Genomic DNA, 14,766 nt, shown 5'->3' on the forward strand with positions numbered 1-14,766 from the left:
TGTGTGCTCGTACAATGAACAGCGAACCATAAACGTCTAAAGTTTCGACATCGGCACCACCCGAAGTGAAACGTGGTCATCCGCGCAAATGCGCAAACGCCGAAGAAACAGAAAAGAATGTTAATGCATGTACGAACATTACGCGCGTGAAAAGTGCTCCCAGGGACAGTAATGCTTTCGCATTCTCACACGCAAGCACTCTTGAGTGCCTCTACCCAATTTTTTTTTTACTGAAAAGTTCGATGTACGTTGTCCTCGGCGTTCCTCTGAGAGGGGGCCGCGGTCCTTGCTCAGTGCCTGCAGCGTGACCGACGCGTGCGGCTCATGCGCGGATATTTCTCCCGGGAATCCTGGCTACGCCCCAAGCGGGCATCTATATTTTCAAGGGGCCCGGCATAAGTCCCGTCGGATTAGGAAGCAGATGTACAAGCAGCAGACGGAAGAATACAAGCGCCGTCAAGCGTAAGTACATGGATTGGAACGCTCACCAGCTGGCTATATCTAGAGGGGGGCGCCTCAGTCGAACCACGATGGTGGCTTTGAGGGGAAGTGCTTTTGGGATTCGGATTGGAAAACATTTAATTCGTCAGAAAAGGCAGAATGCAGACGATCCGTGCTAGGTGGCTATCGGCTTGGATAGATCGGCGCTTCTGTTTTAATGGCACGCACTTATAATTTACTGGTAGAGCGCTGCCATTTCAGCGCTGGATTAGAGAAGGAAATACGTTGACGGAACAAAAACGTGTGCTTCTTCGCTGTGCTTCGTAGTCGTGCGCTCTATTTTTGAGATGCATGACCGAATACAGCTATTTAGCGATTTCAGTGTTTTACTGAGAGGTGAGCAGTTTAGTGTTAACGGGCATGGAGGAGCCACGTGTTGAGACTTTTACTGAAGGCCATGGGCGATTGTCAGGTCACAGCAGTCGTAAATAATCTCGCCACAAACCTGGCAAAAGGGCATGGTGGGATAACTGTGAGAACATTGAAACAGGACATTCACCATCTTGCACCTTTTCCCAAAACATTAAGGAATCAAGCTATTTACTAATGTATATATACGGATATTTCAGACATTGCTAGAGTGCAGACAAGGGGAAGGGAAAATAGGAGCTCGTTATGACGTATATAGGACGGAAGCCTGTAGTCATCGAAACCACGAAGCATAGGGGATGTGTTGTTTTAAAAATAATTTCTGGTGTTCATGAATGTGAGCTCAATAAAGTAAATATCTTTAAATAATTGATTCGAAAGCAGAAGAAAACGCAACCACATACCGCCGGTGGGATTCGAGGTCCCGGGTTCAGATCCCACCGGCGGCTTGTGGTTGTTTTTTCTTCTCCTTTCTGATCAGTCATGTTCAAATAATTTCCCTATTGATCTCGCATTTATGAACGCCACAAATTATTTCTAAAACAATACATCCCCTATGCTTCGTGGTTTAGGCGACTGGTGGCTTCCGTCATGTAAGATTCCGAGAGTTATCCCAGTTCACTAACACGTTGATGTGGTCCGTCCAGCTGGCTTGGCTTTGTAGGCATCTGGGGTTGAACGCCTCAAAGCGACTCAGGCTGTGAGGGACGCCGGAATGGAGAGCTCCAGATAATTTCGGCCACGTGGGGTTCTGTGACGTGCAATAACATCGCACAGTACACGAGCCTCTAACATCCTGCTGCCATTCAAATGTGACCGCCGTGGCCACAGTTATCGACCGATTTCGGTTCTCCGTATCCTTAATATTGTGTTCGGAAAACTTGTTGCGAAACAACAAAGATGCTACTCGGAGAGAACTAAAATCATATCCCAATGTCAATATGGCTTTAGCAACAACACGTATGCAGCTACAACAGTAATGACATTGTCTCATGTGTTAGGTTCATCCTTGCTTAATAATGAAATAGGTGTATTATGTTCCTAGACGTAGAAAAAAAAAGAGAATTTTACGCTGTTAACCCTTTAATACACGCATTATGTTCTACAATAGAGGAAAATCTGAAAAATGTTTTATGTATATTTTCCAACTGCCTATTTCACGAACAGAACATGAATGGCCCAAAAGGTAGGAACTCACACATGGCGCACACATTCGCGATCACTGAGTTTCAGCCCTATTATCTGAAAAACACATTTGCGCCCAAATAATTATTTCCTTTTTTTTTAAACCCGGTGGAGAATTGCGCGGCACCAGGATTTGAACCCCGGTCCTCTTGCACGCGAGGCGGATGTTCTACCTCTACGCCATAGCTGCAAAAAAAAAAAAGCCGCGTGTCGATGGAATTGCATAACCAGGCCTGGAGTGCGGCCTGATCTCGGTGACCAGAACCGACAACGCACTCTCTCACCAGAGCAGGATTTGGCCACCCTGGTGTAGTACTTGGCCACAACCTTCTATGATCACACCAATTAACCCTCGGCCCTCAGTCCCCAGCGGCTGCAGAGCAACTGACCACGGCGGCGGTCAGACCTGTGACGCAGCGGAGGGTGCTAAGAATCTCTGGCTCCGGACAGGCCGCCATTGGAATCTGAACCTGGCAACGTTTAACGCTAGAACTTTAGCTAGTGAGGCTAGCCTAGCAGTGCTATTTGAGGAACTAGCGGAAATTAAATGGGATGTGATAGGGCTTAGCGAAGTTAGGAGGACAGGTAAGGCACATACAGTACTAAAGGATGGACACATACTGTGCTATTGCGGGTTAGAGGATAGACGAGAACTAGGTGTGGGATTCCTCATTAATAAGGATATAGCTGGCAACGTAGAGGAGTTCTACAGTATTACCGAGAGGGTAGCAGCTATAATAATTAGGCTGAATAGGAGGTACAAGCTGAAAGTGGTGCACGCCTACGCACCCACATCCAGCCATGATGACCAGACCGTTGAAAGTTTCTATGAGGACGTAGAATCGGCAATGAATAAAGTAAAATCGCAATACACTGTACTGATGGGCGACTTCAATGCGAAGGTGGGCAAGAAGCAGGCTGACGACGACGCGTCAGGTGACTATGGAATAGGCTCTAGAAATAGCAGGGGAGAGTTATTAGTCGAATTCGCGGATAGAAATAATTTACGGATCATGAATACCTTCTTCCGCAAACGAGAAAACAGAAAGTAGACCTGGAAGAGCCCCAATGGTGAGATTAAAAATGAAATCGACTTCATACTATGCGCTAAACCTGGCATCATTCAGGATGTGGCCGTCCTCGGAAAGGTGCGTTGTAGCGACCACAGAATGGTAAGGTCTAGAATTAGCTTAGACTTGAAGAGGGATCGGAAGAAGCTAGTGAAGAAGAAGACCATTAACGAGTTAGCCGTAAGAGGGAAAGCACAGGAGTTTAGGATAGCGCTGCAAAACAGATATTCGGCTTTAACTGAGGAAGATAATCTTGATGTTCATTCAATGCACGATAATCTGACAACAATAATTACGGAGTGCGCAGTAGAAGTAGGCGGTTGGACAGTTTGAAAGGGTACCGGGAAGCTATCTCAGGTGACGAAAAATCTGATTAAGAAGCGCCAAAACATGAGGGCATGTAACCCTATCGATAGAATTGAACTAACGGAGCTATCAAAGTTAATAAATAAGCGCAAGGTAGCCGACATAAGGAAGTTTAATATGGAGAAAATCGAGAATGCAATAAAGAACGGAGGTAGCCTAAAAACAGTGAAGAGGAAACTAGGCATAGGTAAAAACCAGATGTATGCATTAAGAGACAAGCAGGGCAATGTCATTAGCAATATGGATAAGATAGTTAACGTAGCCGAAGAGTTCTGCACAGACCTGTACAGTAGCCAATGTAATCAGAGCGTTAATGAGAAAGACAGCAGTGCACAGCAATGCGTCATCCCGCCAGTAACGAAAGATGAAGTAAAGAAAGCCTTAGAAGCAATGAAAAGGGAAAAGCAGCTGGGGAGGATCAGGTAACAGTAGATCTGTTGAAGGATGGAGGGGACATCGTGCTAGAAAAACTAGCCACCCTGTATACGCAATGCCTTATGACCTCGACTGTACCAGAAGCTTGGAAGAATGCAAACATTATCTTAATTCATAAGAAGGGAGACGCCAAGGACTTGAAAAATTACAGGCCGATCAGCTTACTATCCGTTGCCTACAAAGTATTTACTAAGGTAATCGCTAATAGAGTGAGGGCAACGTTAGACTTTAATCAACCAAATGATCAGGCAGGCTTTCGTAAAGGATATTCCACAATAGATCATATTCACACTATCAATCAGGTGATAGAGAAATGCGCAGAATATAATCAACCTCTATATATAGCTTTCATTGATTACGAGAAGGCATTCGACTCAGTGGAAACCTCAGCAGTCATACAGGCATTGCGTAATCAGGGGGTAGAAGAGCCTTATGTCAAAATACTGGAAGATATATATAGCAACTGCACAGCTACTATAGTCCAACATAAAGTCAGCAATCAAATTCCAGAAAGGAAGGGCGTCAGGCAAGGAGACACGATCTCGCCAATGCTGTTCACCGCATGTTTACAGGAGGTATTTCGAGGCCTGAATTGGGAACAGTTGGGAATAAGAATAAATGGAGAATACCTAAATAATCTCCGATTTGCTGATGACATTGCCTTGCTGAGTCACTCAGGAGGTGAACTGCAAATCATGATCAATGAGTTAGACAGGCAGAGCAGATCGATGGGTCTAAAAATTAACATGCAGAAAACCAAGGTAATGTTCAACAGCCTAGCAAGGGAACAACAGTTCACAATCAGCAGCGAGAGCCTAGAAATTGTGACGGAATACGTCTACTTAGGGCAGGTAGTGACAGCTGATCCGGATCATGAGAGGGAGATAACTAGAAGGATAAGAATGGGGTGGAGCGCATATGGCAAATTCTCGCAGATCATGAGTGGCAGTTTACCAATTTCCCTCTAGAGGAAAGTGTACAACAGCATAATCTTACCGGTACTCACCTACGGAGCAGAAACGTGGAGTCTAACGAAAAGAGTTCAGCTTAAGTTAAGGACAACGCAGCGAGCCATGGAAATAAATATGATAGGTGTAACGTTAAGAGATAGGAAGCAGGCAGAGTGGGTGAGCGAACAAACACGGGTTAATGACATCCTAGTCGAAATCAAGAGAAAGAAATGGGCTTGGGCAGGGCATGTAGTGCGAAGGCAAGATAACCGCTGGTCCTTAAGGGTGACGGAGTGGATTCCAAGAGAAAGTAAGCGGAGCAGGGGGCGGCAGAAGGTTAGGTGGGCGGATGAGATTAAGAAGTTTGCAGGCAAAGGGTGGATGCAGCTGGCAAAGGATAGGGTTAATTGGAAAGACATGGGAGAGGCCTTTGCCCTGCAGTGGGTGTAGTAAGGCTGATGATGATGATGATGATGATGACGAATTATTTCCTTTATTATCCGAATCCGCTGCTGCAAGAAAAAGTATTCCGTAAGTATTTTTTTAAATATTCGGTCGTATGATCGAAGCTACAGCATCGAACAGCACTTCCTAGGTGCACCGTGGAACTTCGTTACGTCCTCTTTTTTATTATTATACCCATGTGTAAGCTTTTTTTTGTCAAACTATGCAGCGTTACATAAACTAAACACCTATACTATGTTAATGCCTTTGCAGTGTACGCTTATAATATTTACTGTTTACCAACTAGCAATGTTTCAACATTTTGTTATTCTTTGTATAATACTACCGACATTAGCCTTATTTTATGTGTTATTTGATTGTTTTGGTCACAGCTCGGTTGTATTTTCGCTTTACCGTTTGTTGTTTTTCTTAACATGCTGACCCGTTGAATGTTCCGATTATGCTTGACCGCGTTCTGTTAACCTTACTAAGCCCTCCTGCCACAATCACAATTGGGATTAGCAGTATTTGTAATAAATAAAATAAATAAATTAAAATGACCTTTTTTCGTAAGCGCGAAAGGTCTTGCCATTCCCAATATCAGGTATTTAAAATGTTGCCGGCATCCGAAAACAGGTGTAGACGCTTCGAGATGAAAATGTGAAAAGTCGCTTGCACGATCACAGACGCCATGCCGGCGACCGCTGTGCGCGGGGGGGGGGGGGGAAGTTTCCAGTCGCCCAAATTATAGAAGCTGTCATACGCAACTTTTGTCTCTTAGTCATGCGTAGCAGGTTTTGGAAGTTGCCCGACTGCCGCCCGGTTTTCTTCTCGTGATGATATTCGTGCGGATATAAAGCACTCAAGTCGTAGAATGAGTTGAGACATGCGGTGTTTTGCTGAGCCTTTTTTCCAAAGACAACCAAGGCAGAACTCCAAGAATCTATACTCACCCCTTTTGTACTTACGCATAAGTCTTCGGGGCGCCGCGGTGGCTCAGTGGTTATGCCGCTGTGATGCAGATCCGAAAGACGTGGGCTCGATCTCGGCCGCAACGGTCAAATTTCGATGGAGGGGAAATTCTAGAGGCCCGTGTGCTCTGCGATGTCAGTGCACGTTAAAGAACCCCAGGTGGTCGAAATTTCCGCAGCCCTTCACTACGGCGTCCCTCATAGCCTGAGTCGCTTTGGGACGTTAAACCCCAAAACCAAACACGCATACCTCTTCGCACGAGTGGTTGCGTGCCTTGGTATCGATGCGGCCGGTGATTGCGTTTAGGTCGTTAAGCAGATGAGTCAAGATGTCGTATATTTCGTTAGCAGTACAATCCTCTCCCCCACCGACATCCGTGGTGTGTGTGTGTGCGTATATGAAGCCTCTGCTCTCCGGCAGCACCCGCCGTGGCTAAAAGGCGTCTCTCACGTACAAACCTCCAGCTTCTAGCTAGAAGGCCTCCATCTAGCAGAAGGGCACGTATCAGCGGAGTTAAAGACGACGAAATCAAATTCAGAGATGCACTGGGAGGTGATCATTGTAAAAACGAAAATGACAAAGGTAAATTTATTTATTTTATTTCCACAATACTGCAGACCCCCATTTGAGTCCAGGCAGGGAGGGCAGAAAAATACATTCACTCAACACAAAAACAGTTACATCGTAAAACACAGACCAATAAAATTGTGTAATGTAGTACATATATTTAAAATAGCTCACAGAGTGCCTTGTCGAAACCTACAGCCGATATCGCCTGTAGAGGCAGGGCGTTCCATTCGTCAATCGTTTGTGGAAAAAAAGAAAATTTAAAAGTGTTAGTATGCGCGAAGTATGGTGCTAAGGTGTGATCATGATGACAACGAGTTCTACGCGTTTCTGAAAACTGCACATAGGGGACTGGAGAAATGCCTAGTTTTCCATGGATTAGCTGGTGAAGGAAGGATAGGCGGGCTATCTTGCATCTGACGTGGAGTGGTTTAATATAATTTGCTGCCATTAACGAAGATGGGGAATCAGTTCTCTTGTATCTATTAAATATAAAACGTACTGCGCGTCTCTGTATTTTTTCAAATTCTGATGTCTTTTTTTTTTCATGGGGGTCCCAAATGATGGCGGCATATTCAAGTTTTGGTCTTATAAGCGTATTATAGGCTAAGAGCTTGCAGCTGTTAGGTGCGCCCCTAAGTTTATGGCGAAGAAACCAAGTTTACGTAAAGCTGAGGATTTAATGTGGTCTATATCGTCATTCCATTTTAGTTGCGAAATGGTGGAATGTTTAGAGGAATTCCCCAAGGTGGAGTAGGTCCGTAATAAGGGAGTGTTTATTACAAGGGAGCATACGTTTGGCTTAATTGGTAGAGCAACTTCTCCGGATAAGCGGTGGTCCCGGGTTCAAACACCGGGTCTCTTCAAGCGGAAATGGCGAGCGCCATCTCTGCCGGAACGTAAGGCATCCGTGTGCTGTGCTGTGCGCCTTCCACTACAGCACCTCTTTCTTCCTTTCTTCTTGCACACCCTCCTTTATCCCTTCCCTTACAGCGCGACTCTGATGTCCGCCGATATGCGAGACAGATACTGAGCCATCTCCTTTCCCCCAAAACCAATTCTCGTCTTCCTTCGTGGGGACAATGGAGCACGGGAAAAGGGAACGATTAGCAGCGCACTCACTGTGTGGCAGACGTGTCGCCTGTGCTTCTCTGTCTTGGAAGGGCTGCCGCAGCGTGCAGCGGCTTGCACCGTAGCGCGGGAGGCACAGAGGTCACGTGACACGTGCGCTACGCCGTGACGTGTTTCGGGGTGGTGTTTTGCGCTCGCCACAGACGCGCGCTTTTGCGAAAGTGCATTTTTTTGACGTGTGATCGTCAAAATATGTTGAGCCAGAGCGCCTAGACTGATCTTGTTTTCTAAATTCCAAAAACTGATATGGCTATTGCTCAGGGCCCTATTACTAACCGCGAGAGCTCGTCAAGCTACTATCACAGGCTCTCTGTCTCCCACACCCGTGTGATCGTAATGTTTGTAAATGATCAGCTTCGCGAACCCATTGCGCTCCTATTTTCCCAGCTTGCAGACCGAGTAAGTGCACAACTAAAACCTGCCACTTCTGTTGTTCCTGTGGTGCAGTGGACTCGCGCTGGGTTTTTGCACGCGTATAGCAGCGGTTAGAGTCCGCCTTGTACTGATACTTTTGCTTGTCCCTTTTTTAAGCGTTAACAATACGCAGATTACCTCTAGTTTACTTCTGGGGTCTGTTCCTTTTTGTGTTAGCGAAAGTTGCCTTTTAAACCACTCATTCAGGGATGAAACCGCTCAGGTTTTCCACCTGTCTTTGTGTTTTCTCTCTCTAACCGATAATTACATGCGCGAAAATCATTTCCCATTCCCTATCGAGAAGTGCGTTTACCTTTTAGGTTGGGTTATGAGTAGTGCTGGAATGCCGCCGTTCAGGAAACTTCAGTTCAGACTGACGCGCATGCGCCGAACACGAAATATAGCGTTGGCGAATATTAGGCTCGGAGCGGCAGCCATGGAACGTCAAGTCGATACGCGCATGGCGAATTCAGCTGCACATAACTACTGCTGAGTTACTCGGGTATTTCTACGGGAAGTGGGACGAACGGCGACAAGGGAGGAGGATCTCTCCACGTGGCTGGCCGATAACACCAAGAGCATGAGCCTTTACAGTTCCTGCACGAAAATACCTTACATGATTTCGTACAGTGCACAGCGGACCCACCTGGGTGAGGTGCGTTTTCAGATTCACAGCAGAGGATGATAGGAAAGTTGTCTGCTATCGCTACTTCCGGTACCAAATTTCTCCCCATGCCCGCTTGCTTCACAGCAGTCGCTGTGTTAATATCGCTTCTTACACTAACTTATTTGCTCTGCAACACCGCTGATCGTATTGCATTATCGCAATACTCACGCGACATCGACTGCTATGCTTCGTCGTGTGTTTTCGCACGAAATGCAACCAAAATAATGTAAGTAGTAGGATCTTTTCTATGCGAATGCAGTGCGATGTGTTGAGACGCGCTGTTCACACAGCGGCATGTATGGACAACTTGCTAGCCCACTTGTGAGGATAATACATCTATCGTCTGCTAAACTGTGCACTTTTCAGCCCTTCGTTGCCTTCGTAGTGCGGCGAAAAACCAAATATATAATGACCGACACGTTAAACTAGTTCAACCGACTGCCGTGCGTACGCAGAACAGCCACTCCACGCAGGCATATTATAACCACGACAGAGCACTCCTACCTTTCGCTATTGTCAATTTATGCGCTCAGGACGCGTACGTTCATACGCTGCACGCGCAGATCTTACGGTGATGGTGTGCAATAAGCGGCGTCGCAGCACAGATATATGAGTGAATAAACGACGCATGCATGCACGGCAACCGCTATGTAAAAGGCAGTGTGTATGAGAAATTTGGAACCGGAAGTAGCTGGGAGACGATTTTTCCATGGTTCTTTGCTTCCACGTCGGAAACTAGTTCAACCGACTGCCGTGCGTACGCAGAACAGCCACTCCACGCAGGCATATTATAACCAGGACAGAGCACTCCTACCTTTCGCTATTGTCAATTTATGCGCTCAGGACGCGTACGTTCATACGCTGACGAGCAGATCTTACGGTGATGGTGTGCAATAAGCGGCGTCGCAGCACAGATAAATGAGTGAATAAACGACGCATGCATGCACGGCAACCGCTATTCAAAAGGCAGTGTGTATGAGAAATTTGGAACCGGAAGTAGCTGGGAGACGATTTTTCCATGGTTCTTTGCTTCCACGTCGGAAACTAGTTCAACCGACTGCCGTGCGTACGCAGAACAGCCACTCCACGCAGGCATATTATAACCAGGACAGAGCACTCCTACCTTTCGCTATTGTCAATTTATGCGCTCAGGACGCGTACGTTCATACGCTGACGAGCAGATCTTACGGTGATGGTGTGCAATAAGCGGCGTCGCAGCACAGATAAATGAGTGAATAAACGACGCATGCATGCACGGCAACCGCTATTCAAAAGGCAGTGTGTATGAGAAATTTGGAACCGGAAGTAGCTGGCAGACGATTTTTCCATGGTTCTTTGCTTCCACGTCGGAAACGCACCTCACCTTATTGTGCCTGAATGGCAAGCGTGTGAAATAAAAAAAAAATACTCGAGCATTTGTAGCGTAAATATTTCACCTTTGTCTCGACATTGGTCGATACTTTTCGTTATCCCGAGGACAACCGCGCGCAGCAGTTTTGGGACAGTGAAGTCCGAGAAATTAAGGGGCAGCAGTTTGTTGAATGCTGCCGAGTGCGACGCAGTCTGAAACCAAGAAGCATAAGTGGTGGTGAGCAAATAGGATCCAACATATTTCAGCCACTTTGAGTGATCCGTTGCTCAATACCGTGGACTTTCAACACCTAAAGCACCCATGGAATATCCGGTGGTGTAAGTCAAGGCTTTGTGAAGTGTCCATGACGCTCCTGCGATGTAGAATCCCTCACTTAAACTTGTACTTATGCAGGTGCGGGTTCGCTGCGACAAACCATTGTGTATCATGTGGGCAAGTTGAATCAATCGATCATTTTCACCTCTCTTGCCGGCGGTTCGCGGTTCAGAGAAAGCAATATCTGGAGGTTCCTCTTTCGAGACTAGGACTGCCTCTGTCTCTTACAGTTCTTCTATCGTTCGGTGCGAGCGCCAAGGGATTCCCGTTAAGCAGTGTATGCGGCTACCTTCACGATTACATAAGTGCAACTAATCGATTATCTTGTTAGCTATATACAAAATTCTTTCGCATGTCCAAAAAAGGCTAGATTGATTCTATTCCGGATGGCTCATACCTCTTGAATTCATTTTATTTTTCCAATTTTTTTATCTTGATTCAGTCTTCTGACGTTTCCTTCCCCGCGCAAATGCTTCATTGGCATTCTACTCTATACCTTGGCCAATCCCCCCCACGTTGGTATGTGCCATATTACTTGAGGAGAAGAAGAAGAAGACCCCCCTAACCTCCTGCAACCACCTCGGCTACGAAAACTGTGCAATCCAAATTTTGGTAGGTCATCCCATGCTTGCCACATGCTAGTGGTCATTTAAATAGTCACCGCCTGGTTATGGCCAATCCCCCTTGTGGGTATGTGCCATTGTGTGAGGTCAACAACAACAACAACAACAACAACAACAACAACAACAACAATCCCGATCCGCTCGCCCATGTCGTCCTTTGAGGTACGGTGTTCAGCACTCGCACGCTGCTTGCCTTACAGGTGCGCTCCTACACCGAACTGTTTACCGGCTCCTTGTTCCGTCTTTTCCTCGCTCGCTTAAGTCTGGTTCACATGCAAGCAACTGAGCGAATTGAGCGACTGAGCTGCGCATCGCGGCGAAAATTTTCCAACTTGCTGGAACCTCGCCCCCGTGGCCGCTCGAGCCGCCGCGACGACACGAGACAGGTTTTTGCGCCGCGGCGGCAGGAATCGCGAGCGTTTTCACTTGCATGTGAAACAAGGTTTAAGCCTGTTTCGTCGTGCTTTCACAGGCTTTCAGGCTGTTTTGCATGCAAGTGAAAACGCTCGCGATTTCTGCCTCCGTGGCGGTGGTAGTGGTTTCTTTTATCAAAATAATAGTAAGAAGGAAGGAAAAGATGTTTGCTAGCCCCGGCATCTGCCATCGATACTGAAGCACCTGAACTGGGGCAGCGGAAATAAAGGATAGCAGGCAGAATGGAGAAATGAAATGAAAGAGGTGAGGGGACAGGAAGAGAGTATAGGGAAGAAGTAATATGTACAAACTATTTACACAATAAGAAATGTGTCCAGGTTGCGCGTGTGATTGGTTCATTTTAGAGGAATTAAAACACACGCGCACAGCATTGTGTTCGCTACAACTGGAGTGGGGCGTCCAGTTATTAATCGTTCAAGGTAGAACTCGCGGAGCGTTCGGTCACTGCGTGTAACTACCTGACGGAGAACAGACGGGACGTCAAGCCCGTGTGTTCGAGGAATGCACAAAGGCTCCCCAAAGTTCGCTCACGAGTGCGCGCACTGCCCTGCGGCCACAATAGCGTCTTGCTGGAGTCTGGTAGTATGCCCTGCGCCCTATAGGCCGCGAGCATATCGCGACGAGCATCGGCGAACGCGGCACGGTGAAGGATCAGGTGTTCTAGTGTTTCCACCGCAACGCATCCGTCACACACATCACTCGTCGCGATTCCGTGACGCACCCGTCGTTCCCCGGGCCACACGCAGCCAATGCGCGCACGGAGGATCGTTACACGTTGTGACCGTGTAAGTGCGCGACAGCCGGTGATACTGTCGATGCGCTCACCTCCTGTGATCCGCGGCGCAGAAACCTGTTTCGAGTCGTCGCGGCGGCTCGAGCGGCCACAGGGGCGAGGTTCCAGCAAGTTGGAAAATTTTCGCCGCGATGCGCAACTCAATCGCTCAATTCGCTCAGTTGCTTGCATGTGAACCAGCCTTATACCGTCTCGGTGTTGCGAGTATTCCCACTTTCGCGCACGAAGCGCCATTATGCGGCAGCGTCGTTTCGGGGATGAAAAAAAAAATGTGCTTTAGCTCAGCTAATCCAGGATATACAAAGCGAAAGATGTGGGAGTTCACTGTGTTCATTGGAGTTGGCGTTGAGAATCTTCTAAGTGGAGATGGCTTTGAGGAAAGGAAGGGCACATAACTGGCTCCCTGGATATGCGGACGCCTCATTCGTGCTTTGATACATGTGGCGGTGGTGAGAGAGAGATGTGGCCGGAATGCGCTGACAGCGTTGTGGCTGATATGCGGCACTGCAGCAATAGCTAGGCCGCAGCGTTCGTTTGGTGATCAAAGTCTCGCGAGCAACCATTAACAGCATGCCACCTCCCAGGGTGGCAGGGAGGGCGCGCTGCATATCCAGTGTGCGCAACGCAATCAAAGCAGGCTTTTGCAGTTGGACACCAACGCCACGTGCGTGAAAGCGAGATTGAGGTTTCCACTGACCTACGGAGCGGGTTGTGCGCCTTTCCTTTTGTGAAAATGAACGGCCTTTGCAAAGTTGTCTACGCCAATGAACTCTAGGAGCGCCGTCGGCTCACTTGTTTTGTTTGGTTTTTGAGGAATGGGAATGGCACAGTAACGGTCTCACATATCTCGGTGGGCACCCAAACCGCGCCGTAAAGGAAGGGATAAGGGAGGGAAAGAAGAAAGAGATAATTGGATTTTGAGGAGAGGTGCGGCGCTGCGCAGCGACGGAACGCATGTGGCTCGGTGCTACTGGTGGCGCATGCGCAGTAGTGACTAGGGAGCTAGAGAGAGAGAGTAATGTCCGCGTCGAGGCGCGCGTTGTGTCATGATGTGCCTCCTCGGAGCACCGCCACGGCGAAATCGCAAGTCCGGGGACAGTAAAACTTTCGCTTTAAAAAAAATTGGCAGTGGCTTAGCTGAGCTATGCCAAGGTATACGTAGCGAGAGCAGTAGTTCTCCGCTGCATGTTGTCGAGTTTGTTGTTGTGACTAAAATTTTAAGCATTCAAGAAGTATTCGGTGAGACATATTGTTTATTTACTCAATTGTTTTGACAGAGATAAACACTGCCCGATGATCGGTAAAGTAACACGCAGTTGTCTCAATGCTGCCTACAAAGTATTTATACTGGTTTCTTCCTCTCAGACACAAAAGGTCAATCCTTGTGGTTCAGGATCCGGTGTACCCAGGTTCGAAGCCGACCGCGGCGGCTGAGTTTCGATGGAGGCGAAGCGCTAAGGCGCCCGTGCGCTGTGTGATGTCAGTGCATGTTTAAGATCCCCAGGTGGTCGATATTATTCCGGAGCCCTCCACTAAGGCGCCTCTTCCTTTCTTCTCTCTGTCCCTTGTTTATCCCTTCCCTTAACGCGCGGTTCAGTTGTCTGATGATACAGAGAGAGATACTGCGCCATTTCCTTTCCACCAAAACCAAATTTTCTTCTTTCACTCCTTCCTTTATCCGTTTCTTTATGCGTTTCAGGTGTCCAGCGATATATGAGACAGAAACTGCGCCATTTCCTGTCCCCAAAAACCAATTATATAAACGCCGGTGCACTTTGATGCGTTCAGCGGAAGGGTAGGTGTGATCCGTGCGACGGCTGCCATGGAGACAGACACCGCGCACCGCGGCCGTAAGGTTAAATTGGTTTCGGGGGAATGGAAATGGCGCAGTATCTGTCTCACATATCGGCGGACACCTGAACCGCGCCATAAAGGAAGGGATGAAGGAGGGACTCCGGAAGAAAGCGCGGTGCACCCACTCCTCGTCCCCGGTTTCCATCATAACGACGCTTGCGCACAACTGGCCTCCAGCGTGTACAGTGAAATGCTCTACTGGTACCCTAGTGTAGCTACCGCTACAAAATTTGGCAGACGCTTAAGCTTCGCCTTTAAGAGCAGGACGCGACAGCGTGTTGCAGCATTGCCAAGGAATCCATG

General features: G+C 47.6%; 1 protein-coding gene across 1 annotated transcript in view; it reads left to right on the forward strand.

Annotated features, from left to right (window-relative positions):
* Nucleotides 1-341: 341 nt before the first annotated feature.
* The window catches only part of LOC144098162 (uncharacterized), a 59,914-nt gene continuing 45,489 nt past the window's right edge, over nt 342-14,766 (forward strand). The window contains exon 1 of the mRNA XM_077630685.1: nt 342-462. Coding sequence (XP_077486811.1) covers nt 422-462 — 41 coding nt within the window. The 5' untranslated portion in view covers nt 342-421. The remainder of the gene's footprint in view (nt 463-14,766) is intronic.

Source organism: Amblyomma americanum, chromosome 7, assembly GCF_052857255.1.
Source record: "Amblyomma americanum isolate KBUSLIRL-KWMA chromosome 7, ASM5285725v1, whole genome shotgun sequence".
In the NCBI taxonomy this organism is placed as follows: Eukaryota; Metazoa; Arthropoda; class Arachnida; order Ixodida; family Ixodidae; genus Amblyomma; species Amblyomma americanum.